The sequence below is a fragment of the Zeus faber genome, assembly GCF_960531495.2.
Source record: "Zeus faber genome assembly, chromosome: 2".
Taxonomy (NCBI): domain Eukaryota; kingdom Metazoa; phylum Chordata; class Actinopteri; order Zeiformes; family Zeidae; genus Zeus; species Zeus faber.
The window spans coordinates 45,352,682-45,377,395 of NC_137189.1; the positions used below are offsets into that span (position 1 = coordinate 45,352,682).

General features: G+C 46.3%; 1 protein-coding gene across 1 annotated transcript; it reads left to right on the forward strand.

Annotated features, from left to right (window-relative positions):
- The first annotated feature begins 3,464 nt into the window (after window positions 1-3,464).
- Window positions 3,465-23,056, forward strand: clcn4 (chloride channel, voltage-sensitive 4). The gene is made up of 12 exons (XM_080021208.1): window positions 3,465-3,547; window positions 8,118-8,272; window positions 9,782-9,881; window positions 10,348-10,535; window positions 12,249-12,371; window positions 13,416-13,622; window positions 14,009-14,089; window positions 14,536-15,081; window positions 16,804-16,990; window positions 18,301-18,699; window positions 19,631-19,847; window positions 21,194-23,056. The coding sequence occupies exons 1-12, from the start codon at window positions 3,532-3,534 to the stop codon at window positions 21,282-21,284; spliced, it is 2,310 nt and encodes a 769-aa protein (XP_079877334.1). The 5' UTR covers window positions 3,465-3,531; the 3' UTR covers window positions 21,285-23,056.
- The last annotated feature ends 1,658 nt before the right edge of the window (window positions 23,057-24,714 follow it).

Here is a 24,714-nt window from a genome sequence, read left to right on the forward strand (position 1 = left end):
TGGAGAACAAGATGGATGAACTTCGAGCGAGGATTCAATTCCAGCGAGACACGAGGAACTGTTGCGTCCTCTGCCTGACGGAAACATGGCTGACCCCACTGGTGCCGGATGAAGCCATACGTCCAGCCGAGGCCTTCTCCGTGTTCCGCGGCGACAGAACGGGAGAGTCGGGGAAATCCAAAGGTGGAGGCGTCTGCCTAATGGTAAACAACCGCTGGTGTAACGCCAACAACACCAAATTCCTCTCCCACTCCTGCTCGCCGAACCTGGAACAGCTGACCATACTATGCCGTCCATTTTATCTCCCCCGGGAATTCAGCACGGTCATCATTACAGCCGTTTATATCCCACCGCAAGCGGACACCGACGCAGCTCTGTCGGTTCTGCACGATGTGTTGTGCGGATTTCAGAACAGACATCCCGACGCGGCTGTGGTGGTGACTGGGGACTTTAACAGGGCCAACCTGAAAAAAGTTCTGCCGAATTTCCACCAACACATCACGTGTGCCACCAGGGGAGACAGAACTCTGGACCATTGCTACACTCCTTACAAGAACGGATACAAGCCCGTGTCGCTTCCTGCTTTCAGGAAATCAAATCACGCCGCGATCTCGCTGCTTCCTGTTTACAGGCCTCTGATCGCGCGGGATCTGGTGATGACGAGGGAAGTGAAGCGGTGGACGGACCAATCAGAGGCTGCGCTTCAGGACGCTCTGACTGACGTAGACTGGGACATGTTCCGAGCGAGTTAGAGTGACGTCAGCGAGTTTACGGAGGTTGTAGTGAGTTTTGTGGCTACGCTCGCGGATGAAGTCGTTCCTACGGTGAAAGTTCGGATATTTCCAAACCAGAAACCATGGGTTGATAAATCCATCCGCTGCGCTCTGAATGCGCGCACGGCCGCTTACAACGACGGACTTGTATCTGGCAACATGGACAATTACAAAGCGGCGTCGTACAATCTGCGGAGGGCGGTGAGGGACGCTAAACGGACGTACAGAGACACCGTGGAGCTGCAGATGGAGCGGGGGGACACAAGATGCTTGTGGGAGGGGCTGCGAACAATAACAAACTACAAGAGCAGCTCCTCCCCAGCCACGAGTGTGGACGCCTCCCTGGCCAACCAACTGAACTCCTTTTATGCGCGGTTCGAGTCTGGCAGCAGCACCGCTAGCTCGCCGGCTAATTGGAGCTACACCGCTGGGGACGAGCGCGCACTCTCAGTGTCCGTGCACGAGGTCAGGAGGGCTCTGATGCGGGTGAACACCAGGAAAGCTGCGGGTCCAGATGGCATATCTGGACGAGTACTGAAGACCTGTGCTAACCAGCTAGCTCCGGTGTTCACCACAATATTCAACATCTCCCTGGCTGAATCAGTGGTCCCATCCTGCTTCAAGAGGTCCACCGTCGTTCCTGTCCCGAAGATCGCCTCTCCAACCTGCCTGAATGACTACCGTCCGGTGGCCCTCACCTCGGTGGTCATGAAGTGTTTCGAGAGGCTGATTAAGGATTACATCTGCGCCTCCCTCCCCCGCACCTTGGACCCGTTGCAGTTCGCGTACCGGCAGAACAGATCCACGGATGACGCGGTCTCTCAGGTACTGCACACCACGCTCACGCACCTGGATGGCCAGAAGGGGGCCTATGTGAGATTGCTGTTCATTGATTATAGTTCAGCTTTCAACACCATAGTCCCCACCAGACTGGCTGTCAAGTTGTTGGAGCTAGGATTGAATGCTCCGCTGTGCACCTGGATCCTGGACTTCCTCACAGGCCGCCCCCAGGTGGTCAAGGTGGGGAAGTACATGTCAAGCTCCCTCACCCTGAATACAGGATCCCCCCAGGGCTGCGTCCTCAGCCCCCTACTGTACTCCCTGTACACACATGACTGTGTGGCCAGGTCCAGCTCCAACACCATCATCAAGTTTGCTGACGACACCGTGGTCGTGGGCCTGATCACCGACTGCGATGAGAAGGCCTACCGCGAGGAGGTGGCTGACCTGTCACTCTGGTGCCAGGACAACAGCCTCCACCTGAACGTCAGGAAAACCAAGGAGCTGATTGTGGACTTTAGGCGTGGATCACAATCGAGGACGCACGCGCCGTTGTGGATTAATGGGACTTCTGTCGATAGGGTGAGCAGCTTCAGATATCTGGGAGTCCACATCACAGAGGACTTAACATGGACTGTTCACACAGACACTCTGGTGAGAAAGGCGAGGCAGCGTCTCTACCACCTCAGGCAGCTGAGGAAATTCCGGGTCTCGGTGAGGATCCTCAAGTCCTTCTACTCTGGAGCAGTGGAGAGCATCCTGACAGGCAACATCACTGCCTGGTTTGGGAACTGTACTGCCCAGGACAGGCGGGCCCTGCAGAGGGTGGTGCGTTCAGCTGAACGTACCAATGGAACTACCCTCCCCCCCTTGCAGGAGTTATACACCAGGAGGTGTAGTAGCAGAGCCCGTAGGATCATGAAGGATCCTCATCACCCCAACAACGGACTGTTTCAGCTGCTGCGGTCAGGCAAGCGCCTCCGCAGTCACGCAGCGAGAACAGAGAGACTGAGACGGAGTTTCTTCCCTCAAGCCATCAGAACTGTCAATGCTGACCTCACCAGGGGTCCTAACTGAGCCATGCACTAGGCTCCACTACCTACTGTACTGTATGTAGCATACTGTACCGCATACTGTATCACTGTTCAGGGTTGTTCGTGATGCCGTATTGCTGCGCCGTACTGTTGTATACTGTGCTGTATTATCCCAAACACTACCTCACACTATTCACATTCACATGCCACTTTAATTCACATGCCACTTTAAATGCACATATCTGTATATACATAGCCATATTCCTTCAACCTATTCCATTTTATTTCAATTTATTTTTTATTGTATTTTATTCTATATATTTTTTATCTTATTCTATAAGTATTCCACTTACTGTATTACGTTTTAGGAGTCAGTTAGTCGGTCTATTAGAAAGTAATTTTCTACTTTTTATTTTATTTTATTTTAGTACTTTTTCCTAGGACTTCTTGTGTGCTATCACCGGGTGCGTTGCATTACATTTCACTGCATATATGTATGGAAGTATGTATATGTATGTGACAAATAAAAATCTTGAATCTTGAATCTTGAATGTATGAAAGTATGTAGATGTATGTAGATGTATGAAAGTATGTAGATGTATGAAAGTATGTAGATGTACGTGACGAGTAATAATCTTGACTCTTGAATCCCCTCCGGAGCGGCATCTAGCGGCCACCCTCCGAACTGCAGTCGGGGAGCACTTCCGCGTGGGCTGCGGCACCCGGATGACGCTTTGCGGTGACGGCTCGAGCAGGTGCATTGTGGGAAACGCCAGGTCCCTGACGTCGTCGCCCGATTCCTCTGCGCGCACGGGGCGACGCGTCGCTCGTGCCAAACATCGCTGAGATGTCGACGCGCGGCCGGTGGTGAAGTCGACGATAGAGTACGCGCAGTTAGGCGAGACCTCGTCGTTTGGAGGACGCCCCCCCCCCGCCCCCGCAACATGGAGGCCGGCGAAGGTATGGACGCTCGTCGTCGTGCTTGACGTGCGCGGTGCGTCGCGTCGGTTTTTTTTGTTTTTATCCGCCCCGAAGCTCCGCAGGGACGGGACGACGCTACTGATCCAGACCACGCCGACGCACGCAGTAGGACAGGGCCCCCGCGGTCGGCCGAGTCGAACCTTGCGCGGCGTCCTTAAAGCGGTGACCCGCAGGATCGTTTCGTTGAAAATGTCGCATATTTCGATCCGCTGCTCGGCGGGCGGGCGGGTTTACAAGCGGCGGCCACTCGACGCGAGTGCGCTCCCGCTGGGGAAGGCGGACCCGCCGCGTCTGCGGCGGGTCCGCCTTCCCCAGCGGGAGCGCAGCTGATCGGTTACGTGCGAGGAGTTCTGGGAGGCTGGACATTGAAATGTGAACGTGGTGATTTTTAGTTTTTATTTTTCATTTTTTTTCCCACGCCGTTGGTTCGTAAGTTGCAAGTTGCGTAGACCTTAAAAATAAATGATAAACGGGCAACAGGAAGCGCAACGTGATTCATAATTGAGTGGCGACCGTGACCACCGGAAAGTGAGTAAGTAAAAATGTATTCATATAGCACCTTTCCAACAATACGTGCAACTCAAAGTGCTGTACAACAACGCATTAGAACGTAAAAGATTCAAACATTAATAAGAGAGTAAGAGATTAAAATCAAGCCATCAATCATATACAATCAGGCCATTAAATCATAAGAATTAGAAGATTCGAAATCAAAAACATTAATCATAAGAATTATTAAGCACAGTTTCCGCAGTCGATGTCTACTAATTTAGACACCTAAAGATTTGTGGCCTATACATATATTTTAAAGCAACAAACTGTCCCTCGGTCTGTGTCTAGTCTCCTTCATTGGAATGTCAGTGAATGTCTGTAAATTTCTAGAACTCTAACCTCAGGTTTTTTTTACGTTTTAATTCTAGAAGGACTTTAACCAGGTTTTGAGGACCTTAACCTCAACAGATAATCCAAAAGTTCTCTATTTTGTCATTTTTGACGTCACAGCACGACAACCCCACCGGGGTCCCACTACAAATCCACGAAACGCTATAAACCTCAGTCAAGCCGTTGAAAACAGCCTGTGAGTGGGTATCAAGCGTTGTTTTGATCATTCTGATCATACGCCTGCGGTGAGCGGGGCGGTAAACACCGCGAGACCTCAGTTGAGTCCGACGTGCCCGTTAAGTCGTCAAACCGGACTCGGCGCTTCAGGTCGCCGGTTGACTTGGGTCTCTTGACGGCTCAGAGGGGGCGATGCTGTCGCCGTCGTCCAGGAGGCTCTCGTCGCGTTTCCAAAAACCCGCCGGCTTGCTCTCGTAACAAAAACACAAATATGTTGAACCCAGCGCCCACAGGGGAAAAGGGAGGCGGCCCCGAGAAGCTGTGGGGCCTTGGTGGCGGCCCGGGGGAGCAAGGACGACACGGTTGCCCGGGACCGTCCAGAACTGCGCAGTTGTTTGGTTCCGTCTGAAGTTGCGTGGAGCGACAGCGTGCACCCGCCAAAGAACACAGTTGGATCTCAAGTTCAAGATCCAAGAGGTTTATTTGTCACGTACATATACATTCGGTCATAGATGTACGCAGTGAAACGTCATGACACCCGGTGATTACGCACAATAAGATCTAAAAATACTAAAATGTGCGTAATTGACACAAGGTGCTCGCGCAGGCAGCCGCAAGGGGCGGCGCCACAATTGCATTGACACAAACAAGTCTTACGGCCTCGCGTGCTCACATAGTCTGAAGGCAAGAAGTGCACATTGCTGTTCTACCTTTGTCCAAATGCCACTTTTTTAAAACATGGGATGTTAGAAAGGTGAACCACCTGAGGGGGTTTCAGCGTGCCAAATTCAGATGAATTTACCATTAAGCCTTGACCTGTGTGCTCACCACATTTTGCTTTCCGTATTTTATTTGTCTATCAAAGCGTCGATGACAAGTAAACGGGAACAACGTATTCGTGAAAAATGTCAGTACTTTGTTGTGGATGCGGGACAGGGTCAAATGCAGTTCTGGAACGCATGACGGAAGGACTTGTCTAGCAGAGCGTGCAGTGTGTGTGTGTGCGCGGCTCAGATGTGGGGATGGTGACACCAGTCTGCGGTTTAACGTCACCAGTGTGGCTAATCCAAAACAGCGCATGCATATAATGTGAACGCGAGCTGCTTTTGCAGAAGAAAACCAGCACATTTAGTAATGACCAATCTCTTTTACTTACCTTTATGAAAATGTCAGACAGCAAACCAACATAAACAGAGATACCTTGCCGCCGCAGCCCAGGCCATCCGACACATCTTTGTTTATGTCCTCTACCTGCTGGCCATAGCCGCTCTCCCCAAGTGGGAATCCTTAAAAAGGTTGCCTCGTGGTCCACTTTTATACCTTTTTCCATCATGGGCCTTATTGCAGCTTTTCATACAACCTGGGTTTAGCATTTCACAAATAAAAGGACGCAAACGGACAGGCAACGCTCTGTTGACAAAATGCCTACACAATGCCCATTAAACCCAAAATGCACTTTCGTTGTCGTGCGTTTGACATCATCTGCCAATAACAGATGAAGCATGGATGGAGGGAATATCTATTTGAAATGATATAAACTAGGGCTGTGCCTGACTCAGAATTTTGTCAGTCTAATTGGATCAGGCTGCTCAATGCCAATATTTGACTATTCAGTAGCGGGGACCGGGGCTCACGGAGGAACGCAGGGTTGAGTACTGGGACCCAGTATTAAACAGGCCCCGGGGCTAAATTTAAGACCGTAGTATCAATCAGCTCAGACGTTACCGGTACTGCTAACGGTATTGGAGAATTTATGAAAATTGATTTTCTATTTATTGAGGCTATATAACCCGTTTCTAACTTGCTTTAAGATTAAGATGTTAGTCTAAGAATCTCTCTCTCTCTCGCAGATTGTGCCCGATCGCCCCCTCTCCATGTGTAATACGCAGAAAATAAAGCAGTGTTAATTCTGCTCTTAATTTGTTTTGGTTTCTCTTAAAAATAAAGAGATAAGAGTACCGTTAAAGCACCGATAAGCAGTATCGGTAAGAGTAGCCGTACCATTAAAATCCCAACAACACCCATCCCTACGCGAGCCCTGTCCCACCATATAAAACAACTAAAAACACACTGTTTTGAGCTGTTTTATTGGGAGGAACGGGGCGTGGCTCTCTGCGATCCGGGCGTACGGTGAGCCGCGTTCACATCCACATCCACATGCAGACGAGTCACACATGTAAAAATATATTTATGATTCCCCTTATTTACAAGTCCTCATTGAAACATTAATCGATGACTCGACTCAGCTTTCAGGGGGCGACCATAGGCGAGTCAATTAATTCAATATAAAGTTGTTCAACACAACCAGTGGCATCCTTTCAGTCAGGGGCCGGCTTGATTTTGACATAAATGACTCTTTTACGATCCAAACAGAAATGAGATGTTTTAGATGCGGCTCGGCCAGCGACCGTTGTGCTCGTGGCCGGGGCCAGCCCCTCATCCACCCTGACACGCCGGTGTTTTCCAGACTGAACAGTTCTGGGGGCTCCCTGAGGGGAACTAGGAAGGTCCCCCCCAGAACTTAACACCGTCAAGAGCTTTTTCCCCCCTGGTCGTATCCGCACCGCCAGCGGGCGCTCTGAAGTGACGTCAGTCAATGGGGTTTGAGCTTCACCTCCGGGTTCTGTCAAATTTACTCCGTAAACAAACGCTCACGTATTTCACCTGATCAGTCCACCAAATCTGTTTCTGAACAAATTTGAGGCGAGAAATAAGTGATCCAGGTGCTTAATCACTCCTATTCGAACTACGAGGTGTCATTTAAAAGTTTGCTCTAACTTTAGTAAGGCAAGGGCATGCATCAGGACATCCCACTGGGGATTTTGTTTCATTGGATTAACGTCGGAAAATAAAATATATGAAGTAAATGCATAAATAAATAAAAATAGTACTATGACAGTGCACTTTCTGTAAATCAATGAAGGTTCCTCTTGTGCCAGGTAGTCCCCGCCTTGGATTGGGAGCTAATACAAATAAAAACGTCCCTCAAAACGGTGGTGTGTGTGGGTGTGTGTGTGGGTGTGTGGTACCAGGGGTTCAAGTGACTTGGTTGGTTGCTATGGTAATCTGCATAGAGTCATGTGATCAGGGCGAGGTGTCCAGAACAGAGGCTAATTGGCCCAGATGTTGAGGAGGCGGGTTCTGGGCTGTGCGTGCGGTGATGGTGAGGAGGCTGAGTGGGTGAAGCAAAGGCGAGCAATAGTTGCAAGTCCAAGCGAGAAGAATCCCATCAATGTTTAATTAAAATGGTCTAAACTATATTTAACGATAATTACACTTTGTATCGGAACACAAACACCTGCCGTGTCCGGTGATTCTGCTCAAATCGAAGGTGATACTGTATGCCTTCATCAGCAAGGCACCCCACCACAATTTCGGTGCCAAAAATGTCGCTGCGCTCAGCGGCAAAAAAAAAAAAAAAAAAAAAGATTCACCTTTCTTGCTTTTAGTTTAGATAAACTGTGTAACACTATCTTCTTTTATGTGGCAGGTGTGAGTTGCTCTACTCCCACAGAGGAGATGAACGGGACCGGTAACCTGATGGACTTCCTGGACGAGCCCTTCCCAGATGTGGGCACCTACGAGGACTTCCACACCATCGACTGGCTGCGAGAGAAATCCAGAGACACTGACCGGCACAGAAAGGTGGTGTTCGCCTTCTTATTTTGACGCCATTTAACTGTCAGAATCACAATAAGTTTTCTCCGCCAGGGACATTTACATATTAGGAATAAAAAAATAATAATAATAAAAAAAATTAAATAAGAATAAATTTTATAATATAATAATACACGCGCCATTTATTCATTTTATTTTTTTTATTTTTTTAAACAGACGAACTGAGTTAGGCTGCAAGCAGAGTTCAACTTCTCAACCTGCAATGCAACTCTTTATTCATCCAGAACTGCCAACTAACTGCTAAATAACTCTGTCCTGTGGATGACAAGAGTTTTGTTACACGGAACCACCACCTTTCCCCATCTTTAGAGAACTATCTTACCATGTTTTAGTCTGTAAACTAAGCAATACCCAAAGAGGGCGAGATTCCCCGCGGGGGAGACAATTAAACAAATCAACAACATGTACAAGGAGAAAAAAAAAAAAAACATAGAAACGTTGATGTATGTGTGTATGTATGTAACGTATGTGTGTGTGATATGTCCACCATTGAGTGTACAGGACTTGTCCCAGTTGGTTCTGGTGTATGAGGTCGGGGTTATCGTAGTACCTCCAAGCCAGACGCTCCATCCACAAGCCCCGTGTGCCCATCTATGTAGCCCAGTGTGCTCAGCACGGGACGCCTGAATGTCAGCCCCCCCGCCCCCAAATATGGTCCAAGGAAGGACAACCGTTGAACTGGCGACAGAGTTATGGGCGCCCAAGGCTCATTAATGCACATGGGGAGCGAGGGCTAGTCCGTCTGGTCCAATTCCACAGAAGAGCTACTGTAGCACAAACTGCTGAAAAAGTGAATGCTGCTATGATAGAAAGGTGTCACACACACAGTGCATCACAGCTTGCAGCCTATGGGGCTGCGTAGCTGCAGAACAGTCATGATTGACCCCTGTCCATCACAAACTAAATACTAAACAGAAGAAATATACAAAATGTGATACTATGAACAGGACAAATGATTGTTGTGGGTATAAACTATAAATATGAAATATAGCTGCAGGCAGAAATACACGGGGTCCAGTTAATTGGTGCTGGGTGCGTTTTACAGTTTCCCGGGTTCTCTGAAATGCAGCACGAACACCGCGTGGGCTCCCCCTGGTCTGTCGTCTCCTGGTTGCTCATCTCGTACTTTTTTGAATATTGTGAATGACCTTGAAGACTGAATTTTTGGACAATGGCTTCTTTATTGTCTGCGATAATTTGTCAATAATGAAGTATAACATTGATGTAATGAAGATAACATTGATGCAACTTTAACATTAATTTGCAGTTATAATTATTATGGAATAATTACTCAAGATCACAACCGCTTTGACTTTATCACAGTTTGCACAGTACAGTAGTAGTTGTGGTAAAACAGGTTACATTTCTTTCGGCTCTTAAACATGGTGGAAATGTGTGACAAGATTGTTGATCGTGAATCATAAACCTCTGATTCAGACTGTGATTGAGTTCTTCCAATTGTTGTTTTCTCCTTAGATCACCAGTAAGAGTAAAGAGTCCATGTGGGAGCTAATTAAGAGCCTTCTGGACGCCTGGTCCGGCTGGGTGGTCATGCTGCTCATTGGCCTCCTCTCAGGTACGCAAAACTCACCGGCTGCGTCTGAAATGCCCTGCTGGCCTGATGTTCTGCATGGACCGGGCGACAAATGGCGCTGTTTCAATTGCAGTGCACTCACCATTCAAGTGTAATCAACTTGCAAAGTGGCTGCGGAGCGTCATTAACTTTAATATAATTGTGTGTGTGTGTGTGTGTGTGTGTTTTAAAAAATAAATAAATAAATAAACAAAAAGGAAATGAGAATGATCTCCCTGACTGTTTATTATGTTGACTGTTTTTATATGTTTATTATCACAAAATGAGACGTTCCATCACCATAAATCCATCCACTGTTGACAGCGTGGATGTCTGGTGTTTATCTTATTTTGTTTTCATTTTTTCTGTTCGCTGACAAATAGGGTACAAATTTTGTCCCCTGCATCCAGAGGTCCCCTGTTTGTGAGTGAGGACTTATGACTTAGTTCTCCTCAACCTCCCCCCTCAGGCACGCTGGCTGGGGTGATCGACTTGGCCGTCGACTGGATGACGGACCTGAAGGAAGGCGTCTGCCTCTCCACCTTCTGGTACAGCCATGAGCAGTGCTGCTGGACCTCCAACGAGACCACCTTCGACGACCGAGACAAGTGTCCGCAGTGGCAGAAGTGGGCGGAGCTGATGACGGGGCACTCTGAGGTGAGGTGTCGATCGGTGCTTAGCTTGCTCCAGCTCAGGTGCTATGATCGTAGGCGAGGCCCTCCGGCTCCTCCCTTATCGGCTTCCCCGGCCGGGAAAAGGTACCAGGTAGAAGTGTGCGTCCTGCTCGTAGTCGAGTGCTAAACACCCTGCGCACCACAAGCGTCTCTCCTGCCAGGCCGCTGACAGCGCTGTCAGCAGAGGAGTAGAGGTTATTACAGTTTGGGATGCAAACAACTCGCTTTTCGGCATAAGTCGCTTTTTTCACGTCAATTTGGGTGACTTGTGTGATTCGTCCAAACCGAGACAGAGGGGTTTTTTCCGGGGGCGGGGCCTGGGTGCGGTGACCCATTTTAGCATTTTTTTTATTTTACTTTTTATCCATGATCTATTATCGAGTGGACTCGTTCTCTGATATTACGTTAAGACACGGACACGACTCTAGTCTCCCAGTCTCTAGTCTCCAAACAGCCAGGAAGCGATGCTGCGTTCGTGGGCTCTGAAAATTGTAATGCGTGTGGGAAGTGACGCGTTCATTGGAACTTGAAAAACCGTCGGCTACCACTGTAAGTATATTTCAGAGCTCTTTTCACCGTACATGTGTTTGCATCCCTGTACAGTCAACTGAAACTAAACCAAAAACTAAAACTAGGTGTGGGGGAAAAAAAAGATTTTAGTTAAAACTGGACAGAAAAAAGTGAGAACTAACTGAAACAATATTGTGTATTTACTAAACTAACTAATATACAGGAAATGTCTTTAGTTTTAGGGTTTTTTTTCCACTCAATTTGGTACAATTTGTCAACATATAGCCGTGGCAATACAATTACCAGTTCTTTGTCTACTTTTAAATGGAAAGATGCAAATAAGAATTTGCTATTGTTAAAAATAAGGGGACAAACAGGATTGAGCTTCTTGTCAAGTTCAAGATTGTCTGTGTGGTGAGCATATGCTGGAGCATATACTAAGAGAGCGACAAAGACACGCTAAGTGTGACCAGAGCAGTACTGTTATCACAGCTTTTATCTGTCTTGTCTTGTGTTTCTTCCCCTCTGAACATTCAAATTCTCTAAAGTATCAGTTAAAACACAAACGACAAAGAATTTTGCGGCGTTACCGTAATAAAGCTTTCAGACATTATTTTATGTCACATTTTCATTATTAAGCTGACTTATAACTGCATAGTATCTTAATTACTAAGAAATATAAGGTGACTTAAAATGGCAACCATATTTTCAGTTGCAGCAACCAAAGCTGATGCCCGGTTGCCTGACTTGCCAGTGCTGAGCCCTGCTACGCCCCACAGTGTTCACTGCCTAACTGTGTGGCTTTCGCTATATATATTTAAGATTCAAAGTTTTGTCACGGTCATACTGGTACTACATGTGACAAAATGCTTGTGCCATATTTCAGTGACCGTAATTGTAAAACTCGATCTACAAAGAAAGAAAATATGTGTGGAAATATGTGTTATTATCATGCTTTATCATCAGAAATGAAGCCTTCTGTGAAGTCTATTGGGAAATGCTACGATGTTCTTGTAAACAACTGAGAACACGCAAATTAAGTCAGATAAAGAGGCAGCAAAAGGGATGGAAAGAAAAAAGGTTGAGTTGGTTTGATTCCCGAAAAGCCCTAACTGTAAATCATCATAAGTAATATCATACCACATAAATATAATATCATCGTAAACCTGTATCATTTCTCTCCCAGGGGGCCGGAGCATATGTGCTAAACTACTTCCTCTATGTTCTCTGGGCGCTGCTCTTCTCCTCTCTGGCCGTGTCGCTGGTTCGAGTCTTTGCTCCGTATGCCTGTGGCTCTGGGATTCCTGAGGTGAGCGGAGAGGCCACCCCGGGAACATGTTCTTCAGGAGAAAATATTTGGTGCTTTGCCGCTTGAGGGGGGTCTAAATGGCTACTAGAAGGAGTTATTTGACAGCTTGAAACCGCAATCAGATGAATGTGTTAAAGTTTATATTTTATATAGCTGATATTTTATCATGGAATCAAGTATTTTCTTCCCCTAAAAATGTGCCGTGATTTGTTTTAATTTTGACCAGTCATGAAGGAATCTTAATATCAAAGTGGGTTATGAAAACTCATCACTGACAAAATTATACATTTTGGGAAATTCTCCTTGAGCTGAGCAGTTGAATTATTATTATTATTATTATTATTATTATTATTAATAAATATATATATTAAAAAAAATGTATTATTGTTATTAATAGAGGTCCAGCCCAAAGGCGCGGGAGCCCTATTGTTTTTGTTCAGAACAAAATTGCGGTGGAAGTGTCAGGCGCTCAAACTGCTGAACCCGCGGACATGAATGATAGAGAGTTGTATTCAGGACAGTCCAGACAAGCTGTCGTTCAAGTTTCATCCACATTGGGCTGAATTTGTGGAAAGTGTTTCGAAAAAAACAGTGATGCCAACAGGGCTTGTACATTGTTTCGTCACACATGTCACACCAACAAACCTGGACCCCATGCATTGATTCCTTCAGCTAAATTTTTTTTCTTTCTTTCTTTGTATTTATACAAAATATCAGGCAAAATATGTACATACATTTAGAAGACATGGCTGTGCAGGGGTTTCTCAAATAGGAATATAATTCACCAGAAAATAACAAAATCTAAAAGAATAAATGAAAACAAGGAAATTCATCATAATATTATAAAAAAAATACAGATAAAACATATTATCAAGTAATATTAATACACAATGAAAAACACAGTAAATTCTAAAAGCAATACTCTAGTATATCCAATATAAATGTTTTTTTTGTCACCTCTCGTGAATTCAAGGAAACATTTGAACCGTTGCCGGGAAGCAGTCAGTAGTAGTATTTTTGATGAATTATTTGGACTTTCAACAGATTAAGACGATCCTCAGTGGCTTCATCATCCGGGGCTACCTGGGGAAGTGGACCCTGCTGATAAAGACGGTCACCCTGGTCCTGGCTGTCTCGTCTGGGCTGAGCCTGGGCAAGGAGGGTCCCCTGGTCCACGTGGCCTGTTGCTGCGGAAACCTCTTCTGTAGCCTCTTCTCCAAGTACAGCAAAAACGAGGGCAAACGACGCGAGGTGAGCCGTGCTATGGCGACATGCACAGTCGTATTAAACCAAAGCCGATGTTTCACTTACACTGTGTGTGTGTGTGTGTGCGTGTGTGTGCTTGAGAGAAGTACGTTTGTGTAAATTGACCGTCCCTCTCATTTCTGAATGACAATCAAATGAATTCCCTAAGTTGAGACTATGTGAACCGTCGCAAAAAAGAATATAAAAGTGATCATGTATGTCTAGGTATTGTTCAAAGTGCTTACGTGCACACGAGCAGTCACATAAATTACATAAATTAGCAGGTTCATGATGATGCAGTTCTGAAATATGGGAAGAGATTAGGGAAAGCTAGTGCAAGGAAATTTCAAGCTGTCCATTTAAACAGGTTTTTCTTTCCTGTTGGTTCACAGGTGCTGTCGGCGGCGGCGGCGGCCGGGGTGTCTGTTGCCTTTGGAGCCCCCATAGGTGGCGTTCTCTTCAGTCTGGAAGAGGTAGAACATAAACCTGCCTCTCAAGCCAACCGCACAACTAAATGTGCCTCTTTTACTTTTTCACTCACTCACTCACTCACTCACTCACTCACTCACTCACTCACTCACTTTGTTTGACAAGTTGTTGTCGAACAAAACATGTCAAAGAAAACAAAACATGGGGAATGTATTTCTTTTTTTTGTGACATTACAAAAGCAAGATCCTCGTCTCTTTATATCATGTGGGATTTATTTGTTCACAAACTCTCAACTCCGCCCCACCGCCCCTTCCTCTCACTGAATTAGCATACATGAGCATACAAAGTATTTATATCATAATATTTATATTAAAGCCTGGTGGGAGAAGATCTCAGAGGCAACATCAAACTGGAAGTCCTTCCCCATGAAGAGTCGGAGTCGGGGCGTGATTCAGGCTTTTCTCTCTCTCTCCCCCGCTCTCTCTCCAGGTGAGTTACTACTTCCCCCTGAAGACGCTGTGGCGCTCCTTCTTCGCCGCCCTGGTGGCGGCCTTCACGCTGCGCTCCATCAACCCGTTCGGGAACAGCCGCCTGGTGCTGTTCTATGTGGAGTACCACACGCCCTGGTACATGGCCGAGCTGGTGCCTTTCATCCTGCTGGGGGTGTTTGGCGGGCTTTGGGGGACGCTGTTCATCCGGGCCAACATCGCCTGGTGCCGGCGGAGGAAGACCACACAGCTGGGGAAATACCCGGTGCTGGAGGTGATGGCCGTGACGTGCATCACTGCCGTGCTGGCTTTCCCCAACCCGTACACCCGCCGCAGCACCAGCGAGCTCATCTCGGAGCTGTTCAACGACTGCGGCGCGCTGGAGTCCTCACAGCTGTGCGACTACGTCAACAACCCCAACATGAGCCGCCCTGTGGACGACATCCCGGACCGCCCAGCGGGCCCCGGGGTCTACAACGCCTTGTGGCAGCTCGCCCTGGCGCTGGTGTTTAAGATCATCATCACCATCTTCACGTTTGGCATGAAGGTCAGTGTGGTGGGCGCTGTTGAATTCTGGTGAATTCTCACTGCTTGGTCGGTGAGGTTAACCTCTTTCACAACAAGAAACAAACTGAGTGTGTTTAAGATATTAATTCTGCAGAATAAAGAGAAAGATACAGATGCACTTCAAAACAGTGGTGCTGTACATTCTGCCCCTGCTTCTACGGAAGAGGCCTATACAGGTACTCCTCACTAAACGACCTACCTGTTTAACGTCCATACGGACGTACGACCAGCTCTCTGACCCTGGCGTCTCAACATCAAGCATCTCATCACGCATCACCGTTCCGCAGTGTGTCAGAATTTACTACACTAGCGTTCGCAATGGCTACGCCCCCTTACCATGAAATAACATGGGTCCTCGCTTATTGACCGATTCGCTTAACGACCTGGTCCTAGGAACAGAACTCGGTCGTTAAGTGAGGAGTACCTGTATCATTGTCATTCACAGGATCATGCCCCCAAATCATATCCCTGGCTGTTTCTCTCATACAATGATTACCAGTCAAACTCTGGTCACAGACACAATCTACCGTGCTATAAAACAAACCACAATGCTCTGTCAAGCCCCCTGGGGTTATCCTTATCTCCACGCAAGGCTGAGTGAAGATGGAATGTGGTCTGGTCTTGTGATAATAAAGTATTATAGTTAAAGAACAGTCAAATGAAACAAGTGTCTCTTCAATGTGAACTCAGAGTGAGTCATTAAAAAACCCGAGGTAATGTATTTTAAAAAGCTAGGTAAGATACTAAAAAGGCTGTTGTCTTCTTCTGTTTCACAATTAATTTATCAAGTAAAAAGGATATTTAACGCTGGAACAGCGGCGTATTTCTCTTTCAGCAAGCAATCATTACCGCAGTAATTTGGATCAGTGACGCGTCGTGTCCCGTCCTGTTCTTCAGAATGATGGGTCGTCAGCCTCCATCACCACAGACACAGAGTGGAGTGTTATTCACACAAAAAATTTTATTATTTTTTTTTACTAAATTAAGTCCCTTAGCAACAGAACGCAACAAGGAGATGGGTGTGACGTGGCACGGGACGCACAGGTTTTTTTTCATTTCATTCAATAACGAAACAGAGGAAAACAAATTCATACCCGCACACATACAAATAAAAACACTTGTTTTGTTTGTAGACACGGAAAACGGGGGGAAAACGGGCACCGGCGGTCGCTCCTTCTCCATTATGCAGCGCATCCAATACGGAAAAGGACAGCCCCTTAGTTGTGTCAGTATTTACTACACTAGCGTTCACAATGGCCACGCCCTCTTACTGTGAAATAACACGGGTCCTCGCTTATCAACCAATTCACTTAACAACTTGGTCCTAGGAACATAACTTGGTCGTTAAGTGAGGAGTACCTGTAGTTTAAAGTGTAAACTTACTCTGTACTGAGCAAACCACAAAGCTAAACCCTTACTGTGGACTTTCAGTTTTTGAGAGTGTGTTTGTCTGCAGTCAGTATGGACTGGAAATAAGAGAAAAGTGTATATTTTATACCGGAGAATTGACATCTACGTAACAATGAGCGCAACATAACACTAACTTAACATAACACAATCAGAATATTTAGACTAATGCTGGACATTAGTAAAGCGGTCATTGTCGGGCAGAACAAGCGATGCAAAAATGATCTGTGTGAAATCAGTTTTTAGGCCAACTTGCACCCCGCTAACCTTAACCCCCCGCTTGCAACGTCTCCAGATCCCGTCAGGTCTGTTCATTCCCAGTATGGCCGTCGGGGCCATCGCTGGGCGGATCGTGGGCATCGCCGTGGAGCAGATGGCGTACCACCACCACGACTGGATCATCTTTAAGAACTGGTGCCGGCCGGGCGCCGACTGCGTCACCCCTGGCCTCTACGCCATGGTGGGAGCCGCCGCCTGTCTGGGTGAGTGGATGGAGATCTCTGTGCTGCTCCAGGTGGGTAAGGGAGGGTTCAGAAAGTAAAATAATCCAGTCGTCCAATTGGGTTTTCTCATGCACAACACAGAGGTACAGCCACTCAGCTTGCTAAGTGCATGAGTGAAGCAAAAACATGGCAGGGCTTTTACCCTATTACTAGGGCCGACCAATTTTTTTTTGTCACCAATACCAATTTTAAGGGGCAAAAAAATTTCCATAACCGATTTTATCTGCCAATCTTTTTATTGTGTTTTTTCAACATTTGGCAGAATATTTTTTATTTTAGGAAAACATTGCTTTATTTAACAAAATGAACACGAATGTGTCATCAGTTTGAACCGTTTAAATGTTGGTGCATGGCTAGAGTAGGGGTGGATGGCGGAGAAATCGCTGATGAGAGCCCATGCACTTGTTACTAGTTTATTACTTTATTCTAAAAGTTACAACATGGCTGTCTACTTCCTGTAGTCCACAGAGTCCTGCCTCAAGGTGTCTCTCTGGAAGGAAATCACTCACTGTTGAAGTTCCCAACAACATGATTCCATTCAAACGGACTAGACACTGCATGTGAAAGCCCTCAGATATTTAATCAACTTTATAATCTTTGGGGACTAAAATAATAATCGGTCCTCCTCACTTCACGACCGAGTTCCGTTCCTAGGACCAGGTCGTTAAGCGAATTGGTCGATAAGAGAGGACCCGTGTTATTTCATGGTAAGGGGGCGTGGCCATTGTGAACGCTAGTGTAGTGAATACTGACAGACTGCAGGAACGAGACTGGTGATGAGAGAGAGTGTATAGTGTATATAGTATATATAGTGTATATAGTGTATCCAGTATATATAGTGTATCCATTATATATAGTGTTAATAATGTATATACAGTGTCTATAGTGTATATAGTATATACAGTGTATATAGTGTACACAGTCTATATAGTATATATAGTGTATACATTGTATATAGCATATATAGTGTATATAATATATATAGTATTTATAGTGTATAGTTCAAGTCAAAGGGTGATGCGTGATGAGATTCTTGACGCTGAGACGTGGTGGTATCGTACACAGTGTACAATACAGACTGGTCAGAGAGCTGCTCCTAAGCCCCAACGGTCGTTAAACAGACAGGTGGTTCAGTGAGGAGTACCTGTATCAACGTTTCATACTTTGAATACATTGTCTGATGACCACATTTTAAAATATATATTACCATAACATCTTGAGCCCAAGGGTGGCAGGACACTTCCACCGACGTAGGACAGTGGTTGAAGTGACTCTGCCTGCCTCTCTAGGCGGAGTGACCAGGATGACCGTCTCCCTGGTGGTCATCATGTTCGAGTTGACGGGCGGGCTGGAGTACATTGTGCCGCTGATGGCGGCGGCCGTGACCAGCAAGTGGGTGGCGGACGCCTTCGGCAAGGAGGGCATCTACGAGTCGCACATCCAGCTGAATGGCTACCCCTACCTGGACGTCAGGGACGAGTTCACGCACCGCACCCTGGCCACGGACGTGATGCGGCCCAGGCGCAGCGAGCCGCCGCTGGCCGTGCTCACCCAGGACAGCACCACGGTGGAGGACGTGGAGGCGCTGATCAAGGACACGGACTACAATGGCTTCCCCGTGGTGGTGTCCCGGGAGTCGGAGAGGCTCATCGGTTTCGTGCAGCGCCGGGACCTCACCCTGGCTATCAGTAAGTGAAAGCTCTCCCCATTTTGCTTTTGTTTATTTGTTTCACTCGATAAGTCGTATATATTTTTTTTAAATGTGTTGGGATTTTTCTTTTTACATGGCAATAATCAGCAGACATACAGCAAAATCATAATTAACGAATATTGCAAACCTATAAACAAAACACATTCAAGTAGTTTAAAGAATACATTTCACCTAGGTAATGGTAAGTAGAGTGGGAATTAAATAAATAGATAGATAAATAAATAGACAAATAAAAAACAGATAAATAGATAGATAAATAGATAGATAAATAAGTAGATAGATAAATAAATAGACAAAAAAATAAATATATAAATAAATAGACAAATAAACAAATAAACAGATAGATAGATAAATAAGTAGATAAATAAAAAAATAGATACAAATAAATAGATAGATAAATAAATAAATAGATTAAAAAAAGATAAATAGATAGATGATGTGCTTAAAGTAGGACCATAATGGGGACCATTTATCGTGGAAGCGTTCAAGTTATCAAGAGAGATAACTAAATTTAGGTTTTTCTATTCAAATTCAAGCAGCTTAAGAAGCCAGTAACTCAGTGGTTTTAGGAAGGCAGAACGTTAAGCTTCCAGTTAAGAAACGTTGTCTGTCTAACAAAAAGACGGTGCCCGTTTTGATATTTTCCTCCAACCACTTTTCTAAACAAAACGTCTCAAACAAGTGCGACTTGGACTGGGGCTGGAATGGATGGTGAACCGGCTTTTTGTCCTTGTTTTTGTTCCCATTCTAAATCATTGCGGTTTTCGGAGTTTGAAGTTGGGGAAAAATTACTCGATGCCAATAAATTTTTTTTTTTTTTAATTAATTTTTTTTTTAAATTATTTTATTTATTTATTTATTAATTTATTTTATCGGAACAACCTGCGCGTTCGCCTTGATCAACACAGAGAACGCGCGACAGAAGCAGGACGGCGTGGTGAGCAGCTCGGTGGTGTACTTCACCGAGGACGCCCCCCAGCTGCCGGCCAGCAACCCCCAGCCGCTGAAACTGCGACGCATCCTCAACCTCAGCCCCTTCACCGTCACCGACCACACGCCCATGGAGACGGTGGTGGACATCTTCCGGAAGCTAGGCCTGCGGCAGTGCCTGGTCACCAGGAGTGGGTAAGAGCGATTTTGCGGCAATGTTTTATCGGGTAGCGCAGGTAATGCGGGGTGACAGTGTTTTCCTTCGTTGCCGGGGATTGCCCCCGGCTGACATAAGAGTTTTGCCTTCCTGCTAAGGCGGTAAAGTTCTGCGTAACGACGTCATCTTGGGTTTCAAGAGTCAAGATTCAAGAGGTTTATTCGTCACATACATGTACATACTTTCATACATATATGCAGTGAAATGTCAGTGCAACGCACCCGGAGGTTATGCACAATATGTTCTAGACTAAACACAACAGCTACCGAATTTATACTTGACTAACTAACTGATTCCTAAAACGAAATGCAGTAAGTGAGTCCAATAATATAGAATAAAATAAAATAAGAACTCATAGGTAATGCAGAGTGGGGCTACAAAATAGGAATATAGTGAATAGACTTATGTATATGGGATAGGCTATTATGTATATACAGATATGAGCATTAAAGTGGCATGTGAATAAAGTGAGATAGTGTGTGTAGAGATACACAGTACAGTATACAACCAATACAGTAACACCGAACAGAACAGCAGTACAGTATGCAGTATGCAATAACCCAGTACAGTGGTACAGTATGCTACATACAGTACAGGAAGGTAGTGGAGCCTATGCGTGTGACTCAGTGAGGACCCCTGGTGAGGGCAAAAACGTGTCCTCTGAAGCCTCATCCACACAACGTGATTTTTATTTGTTTTCAATCAATCGTGAACGACCATGAGGAGACTCAGCAGTGCACGTTTGACGTCTGAAATTTGCAGATCGTCCTTCTCCTCCGCCCACGCAACAACTGCCGCGTTTGGGGAGCGCGAAATCTAAAGACGGAGAACAGGGCGGGCGGAGCTTTGCGGTAGAGAACTGTCGAAGTTCCCGACAGCACCAGCCCTGACGAAATCAGACGCGTTCGATTGGCTCGTTCCCCCGGGGCCGATTGAGGTCACCGTACGGAGGCGGATTTGAGTCTTACGCTCGCGCGCACACGTGAATGCTCTGATAGGTGGACATTTTTTTCATGTTTAAACAGCCGATGGATGACAATCGGGTAAGAAGTAGTAGAAATCCCAGGCAATAAATTGGGCAAAGTGTCCCAGGAGAAGTTAGTTACAGTGAATTTGACAGTTTTAACAGGGATGTTCGGAGTTAAATAGCGATGCTGAAGCACTATACTGTGTGTACTGTGTATACTGTGTGTACACCTGGCTGGTTGTGAATACAAAAGATGAGGACTTGGACCAGCCCGTTTTGAGGTTTAGCACTGAACCCTGTCTTGGATGACATCACATGACGGCGCCGCCTTGCTCTGCCCTCCCTGTGTCTCACCAGGCGCCTCCTGGGGATCATCACCAAGAAGGACGTGCTCCGGCACATGGCCCAGATGATGAACCAGGACCCGGAGTCCATCATGTTCAACTAGCCCAGCAGAGCCGGCTCCGCTCGGCCTCGGCGGCTGTGTAAATAGGTGCAAACGCTGCTGTCCCGCGACCCCCGCCAAAAGAATCCACGGCACCGGCAAGAGTGGGGGGGGGGGGAACGACTCTCCTCCCCTCCCCCCCCTCCTTCCCTCTCCCGTCGTGACATCACACCCGCTCCAGACGCTTCACTCTGCACGGAGTCGTTTATTTACGTGGAGGCCGCGGCGTCTGCTTGGGAGGACGGTCGTGCGGGAGAAGACGGGGGGGAAAAAAACCCCGGCGGCGTGAGACGTAGAATTTTTATTTATTTTTTTTTATATGAAGGGGGAGAGTCCGTTCAATTTAAACGCGTCCCGAGCCTTTATCCGGGAAGTTCGTACGGTGGAGAGGTGATGCGTGCGATCCCCGAGTCCCGTCGGAAGATGCCGCTCGTCCGGGATTTACCGAACAAGCGACTGGAGGAGGGGACGCGGGGCCGGTCCGCTCCACGGCTCCGATAAAGCAGAGCAGCCGCCGTTTTGGCTTTCAAGGTGGTTTGCCACATTCCAGTTCACGTCCTTTTCGCAACGTTGAGGGACACGGCCAGAAGCGTCACACATTTAAAGCCTTTTTTTTTTATTTTTCCCATACCAGTCGCGCACACACACCGTTGCATTTAGACGATGCATCACCGGGGATCACACACTATAGGAGACTTACTAATTGAATAAGTTAATAATAATATCACCGATAATATCAAACCAGCCAAATATTGTTAGGGAGGGTTTGGCCCGTCACGGATTCGGCACACTTTCACACAGCTGGGTTGACTGAACCGGCCTTTCTCAGTCACGGTTTAAAACAGTCTCAGACTTAACCCTAAAGTCTTGGTTTAAAAAAAAAAAAAAAAAAAAAATGTATTTCCAGAAGGAAGATAAGAGCTAATCCAGGTCTGAGCGAGGGCTTCAATAAAAGATGGGGCAGGTTTATCTCTGGCCTCCGGGCCGACCTGAGAGAAAATGGCAACGGACAATCGGGAAAACAGATTATTTCAATTCATTTCAAATGAGGTAACGGCGCCGATCTAAATTCTGGATCGGTTTAAGTGGGATCATCTTGTTCCAGATCCAGATGAAACCCCTGTCTGAGGGGGTCCCAGGCTGACCCGGGGCCCATCCCAAAAGAGTTTCCGCTTGTCTCAGAGCAACGGCCGCTCTTTCATTTGTTTGGCGCTCGCAGCTCCTGGTTGTCAGACATGTGGGTGGAGTGATGCGTCCTGCTGCTCAGTGCCAGCGTGTTACTGGTACTATCCCTGCTGCCGCCGCAGCCGCCGCGCTTTTCTTCCACCGCTTCCTGAACGACGGCTGCGGGGGAAGTAGGAGGGAGGGGAGGCGTGACGAGAGAGCCGTGGCTTCAGTGCGTACACCGACAGGGTGAACGACCGCATTTGCAACACCGGATGAAAACATCCGATAAAAAAGAAGAAAAACCTCAACGTGCAAAATCTACTCAAAAGTTGACTCTGTATTTACACTGTGGGTGGTTTCGTGTGTAACCTCTGGAAGATGTGATCAGACCTCATGTTTGACCCTGGAAATGTAAAGTGTCTGGTACCTTACTGCATATTGAAGACTTTACTAACACTATAATCATCGGGCATTTAATGCTGTGTGTGTGTGTGTGTGTGTGTGTGTGTGTGTGTGTGTGTGTGTGTGTGTGTGTGTGTGTGTGTGTGTGTGTGTGTGTGTGTGTGTGTGTGTGTGTGTGTGTGTGTGTCTATATATATATATATATATATACATTTCTAAATTCGAATCAGAACGATACTGTGGTTTTTCAAATTTCAAACTCTCCGTAATAGTTCGGAGCCCCAGTTCAACTTTTCTGGCGAAAAACCTTGGGGCTCCAGCGGCTCCAGCGAGTTACGTTGTGCCACAGGCGTTGTTCTGTATCGCTGCCATATTTATTTGTTGTTGTTTTTTATTTATTTGTGTTCATTTTAATGAACCTTTTTTGTATCGCTCAACATGCTTTTGTTATTTTGACTGTACGGCAACTACCCTGAACTCACATCGGCACGCTAATACTGGTACTGGAGTTTAAATGTTTTGCTGTTGTACCATCCCGTTTCCATGGTAACTTATTGGTGGGGGGCATCCGTTAACTGTATCTTGAACTGACTTGAACTCGCCGAGAAGTGTTGAGAAGCTTGAAATTTGTACATTCTTATAGTGTGAAGGCTTTCTTCTCTTCTCCATTTATGCCATGGGAACACTACACGCTGTACTGTCACACTACACAACTACATCGGGGAATGATGCGATAGCATGCGGCGGCGGGACAGGATTATTTATTTTTTATTCGATTCCTGATCGCTCTTAAAAAAAATAAAAAAATGGATAAAGGCAGAATTTGAAAAATAAATATAGTATCGACCTAGAGAAGAAAAGTAAAGCAGGTATGTTGTGTGTCTCTCCTCCTCGACTCCTTCCCCTCACTCCCCGTCCGCGCTCATTGGCTGTAGCTCGTTGAGTCGCTCCCGAGTCGAGGCTGACAGGAGCGGATGTTAAAGCTGCTTGATGTCTCGTCAGCGCCTGCAGGCCATCGGTGAGCAGTTCACAACACACGCTCGTCGCTCACAGGAGCGGGTGCTGATTTCCATCCGATCTGGGGCTCTGCTCGGCGATAACCTGAAAAGCTGCCGGCGCCGGAGTCACGTGGTCTGAACTCGGCACTAGGTGTCTGAATGCAATATAACAATGAGATGTTCAACCTGTATATACGGTGATCTTAGCATTCAAATAGAGTGATGCAACTTATAATTTAACAAGCTCATTTGACACGTTCAAAAGGAATTTGAGGGTTTCCTGAAGACAAACTCCTGTTATTGTACTTTAATTCCGTAGAACCAACGCTGTCGTACTTATCCCGTGACTCTGCTCGGAAAATCTAGATTCCGTGGCTGATCTCCGAGACCCCAGTGAGGAATCGGTCGCCATAGCGAGCGTCCGATGAAGGAAAATCCTGAACAACTTTTTTTGGGTTTGTTTGTTTGCACCTCTGCGGGTATGGAAGGTTGTAATTATGAAAGATGATATTGATAGTTTTCAGGGTTTTAAAAGTGCACAAATGGCAGACAAGAGGAAGAAGTGGTTTTGCCTGCTGCCTGTATGATGCATATTTGACATATTTGTGTATCCCCGCTCATTTCCTATCTTGTGATATCTGTTGCTATCTATTGTCGGATAAAAACAAAGTTACCCGTTGCTCGGCTGTTGTACTGTCCACATACCGGTTGTTAACACTATTTGTTTTTAAATGCCATGGGAATGTATTGCACAATTGTTTGCAGACCTATTGTGGGCATTTATTATTATTTTTTGTTATTTTTACTGTTGTTTTGTGTGAAATAGACTACGAGTTGATCCCCAGCTATTTTTTCTTTCTAATTTA